This window comes from Helianthus annuus, chromosome 11, assembly GCF_002127325.2.
Source record: "Helianthus annuus cultivar XRQ/B chromosome 11, HanXRQr2.0-SUNRISE, whole genome shotgun sequence".
In the NCBI taxonomy this organism is placed as follows: domain Eukaryota; kingdom Viridiplantae; phylum Streptophyta; class Magnoliopsida; order Asterales; family Asteraceae; genus Helianthus; species Helianthus annuus.
Window position 1 is genome coordinate 140,922,606 of NC_035443.2, and position 3,507 is coordinate 140,926,112.

General features: G+C 31.1%; 1 protein-coding gene across 1 annotated transcript; it reads right to left on the reverse strand.

Moving 5' to 3' along the window:
- Nucleotides 1-509: 509 nt before the first annotated feature.
- Nucleotides 510-3,094, reverse strand: LOC110888504 (endo-1,3;1,4-beta-D-glucanase). Its single transcript, XM_022136029.2, has 8 exons — nt 3,063-3,094; nt 2,270-2,360; nt 2,060-2,072; nt 1,610-1,631; nt 1,311-1,347; nt 1,070-1,160; nt 894-983; nt 510-625 (listed from the first exon to the last, which is right to left on the reverse strand). The coding sequence occupies exons 1-8, from the start codon at nt 3,092-3,094 to the stop codon at nt 510-512; spliced, it is 492 nt and encodes a 163-aa protein (XP_021991721.2).
- Between the last annotated feature and the right edge of the window lie 413 nt (nt 3,095-3,507).

Consider the following 3,507-nt stretch of genomic DNA (forward strand, 5'->3'; position numbering starts at 1 on the left):
AAAAATAAACATTTTATCACTAAAGAGCATCACATATTGTAAGATTGTGAAGCACCGTATATTGATTATTACTCAGTAACACATTATAATAATTCATTACAATAATTCTAATATCCAATACCTCCCCCCCAAGAGCGGTAGAGAATCGGACATTCGGACTAAAATAAAAGTCATAGATAAAATAATAATAAAAGCATTACTAAAAAAATACACACTTATGACTAAAGAGCATCACATATTGTAAGACTGTGAAACACCGTTTAGTCATAAGTGTTTATTTTTTTAGTAATGCTTTTCATGTTTATCACTAAAAGAATCCTTTCTTTATCTTACAATTCATCATCTTCTTTGAGTAAACTTTAATCTCAAATTGAGTCGAGTAAAAAAAATTAGCTAAAAAAAGGGAACGGGTCAAAGTCCCCGAATGTGACTTTTTAATTTATTCATACAGCCTCCTAATCACGTAATCAAAGATTTATATTATTATTTTAATCATACGAATGCATTAGTTATCGATTAAAAAACAAAATATGACATAAGAGGGCAGCCTCAAATTCTTTGACGAGTTCTGGTGGAGATCGTTTGTTGATCTCGGCACCTAGTATCCCTATAGGGACCTTAACCCCTAAAATCAAAATAACATTCAGAAAATAATTTAAAATTCTCAGAAATATCTAACCCAAATCATTTAAACAAAATAGTTCCAAAACTTCAAGAACGCCCACACTTTTCATCTAACTTCTTCAGTAAAAATTACACATACTGATTATAGAAATGGTGCAAATGACATCAACCTTTTTGTTGATAAATACTAAATTTTATTCTTCAAAAAGTCAAATAGGACCCTTTTAAGAACCGAGGGATTATGACAAATGCCGTAGAACAAAACATACCCTTGATATCATCTAAAGTGACAAACGAAGGATGCAGGAGTGCAGCAAATTGTATTTCACCATCCTTTGCTAGCTCCACAACCACCTTAGCTATAAAAAACAACAAATTGAATCAAGTCAGCCAATTATTATTCAACATTAAATTATTAACAAAACTGTTCGGAAGCTGGTCTTACCGCCCCAACAAAAACCTGCAGCCCCAATTTTAGTTACACCCTTCTCTTTCAGAGCCTGAATAACTTGTTTAGCAAAATCAACCGCTTGCTCCTACAAATAAAAAAAGTACAAATGGTATTTGGTTATAACAAAAAAAAAATCAAAGCAGGACTAAATTATTTTGCATGGTTTTTTTAGCCAATCTTCTATGTTGGCTCCAGGAGTCAACGGGTCGCCATAGAAGAAATCCGGAACAACTACATCATATCCAGCAGCTGCAACTCTGTCTGCAAGTTGCCTGCATAGTTAAATTAAAAAACATATTTCACAATCTACACTCAAATACATGTTCGATAATTAGAAACAAACTTTGACTTCTGAAAGTCAATACATAAGATTCCTTTTACAAAAGTACAATAAATTAAATTTATGCAACTATAGCTATTGTAAACAGTTTACAAACTAATCAAAATCGAATTTGAGTTTATAAAAAAAAATATTGTTCGGATAGTCATAATAAGTTGCAGGTAAAAAACTGTTCTTGCTATGGTAAATAACACCTCAGTTTCGGAGCTCCATAACCTGCAGAAAACAAAAATAATAAATTGAAGTAACTATAATATGACGAATTTTGGATAAAACTATTCTTGCTATGGTAAATAATACCTCAGTTTCGTTTAACTATTACCGGTTCACCCAATAATCTTATCTTTAAGACCCATCCCCCTCAAAAACAATTAAAAAATAAAATAAATTCGTTTTATAAAATATGACAAATTTTCTGCCTATTGGGTGAACCGGTAACAGTTGAAGTGATTCAAGGTTAGTTTGACACAAATCAATCTTTGCATCCATGTATTCATATTAAACTTGAAAGTAAATAACAGCAGGTTTGAGTTTCATAATGAAAGCACTTCTTAGTAAATATTTGATATTTAAATAAAAAAAAAACTTTATAATTTTTTCCCCTTTGATGTGCTCCATGTATGGTTTTGTTAGAAATCATGAACCTTTGATATATAACTACACAAATACACATCAGTCTCAACTTAAAATCAAGACTGTCAAAATCAAACCTGACACTTTCAAAATTCTAATAGTGCTATTTGTATGATCTTATAAGGGTATCAACAGCAACAATATAAGCAAGTTTCACTGCCAAAGTAAAAAAAAATATGTAGATTTTACCTTCAACATGTTGAATAATTGAATAAATTTACCTCTAATAAACTATATAGTTTCTCCATTTTTCCAGTCATGTGAAGGGTACCAAATGAAATGTTGATCCAGGTTTGTATCAGGTCTGTATCACTGTAACACATAAAGACATCAAAAATTCATTCTTAGTTTTTTACTAATATAAATAGTGAAAAAACAATATGATGGGTTAAAGATTAAAATTGAAATGTAGGAAATACTTAAATGAGTCCCTAAGAAAACAAATAACAATAAACTGAGTTATTTTACCGCTATCTCGGTAGAGGACCGATAACTGATACAAAGGAATAGTAACTACATAGCTCTCAGTTTCTAAATTTCGATGTGTATTGACATATTGATAAAATCCTTAACCTTGAGAAATTAGAAGAATAAAAATATATAAATAACATAATTGTGATATTTGTGATTTTGTACATTCAAGAACATGTTTACCTGAAAAAGTAGGGAGACTGATATGAGCATGAACCTAATGATACAAATTGGGGTCTATAAAGCCTGGATTCTCTTCACTAAATTCACAAAAGTTGTTTCAGTTGCATAAATTGCCTTTTCTATCACTTCTTTGGATAATCCCTCATGTTCAGCAACAAATCCTGAGATATTAATATGGATAGTTAATATATGTAATTCACAGGTACAACTAAAACATCTTGATTAATCGAATCATGGAGACCAAAATCAAAGTGTTGGACCAGTGTTGGACCCATCCTTTTTACTTTTATATATTATTTATTTTATCATTTGGACCCGATTTTACTGCCATACAGTGGATAACTTGTCTCCGTTACTAACCTGTAGCGGTTTCCTTCAAGTAAAGAGGGCATAACTGTCACACCCCAACCAATGGCGGAAACATCGGGATGAGACGAAGTGTGAAGATTGCTCGAGACATCATAACGCTATTTGTGACAATAATTTAATAATCCAAATTTCATTTCCAAAATAAATGTCAAAACATTACAAGAAAAGCAAATAACAACATTGTTCAACATAACATAAACAAAATTGATACAACACTTTAAACCTAAACGTCTAAGTGAGTATTTAGGCATCTTTGCTATCCGTTTTCATTTCATCATCATCAACCTGTAACATGTTTAAAAATACAATTCAATGCAAAAGCAAAGGCGAGTATACAAGTTTGGTACGTACATAGCATAAGTTAAAAAGTGTGATCAATTCCTCATGGCAAGCATATGATTCAAGATAAACCTTAAATATGGCATGTGTCTAACAT

Bases quoted from the DNA above. Each gene is read 5' to 3' on its own strand.
- LOC110888504 (XM_022136029.2), bottom strand. From the start codon at position 3,094: ATGCCCTCTTTACTTGAAGGAAACCGCTACAG. The intron at 984-1,069 runs GTAAGACCAGCT...TGTTTTTTATAG, and splicing joins TGCAGGTTTTTGTTGGGGCG to CTAAGGTGGTTGTGGAGCTA. The intron at 626-893 runs GTATGTTTTGTT...TTTTGATTTTAG, and splicing joins CACTTTAGATGATATCAAGG to GGGTTAAGGTCCCTATAGGG.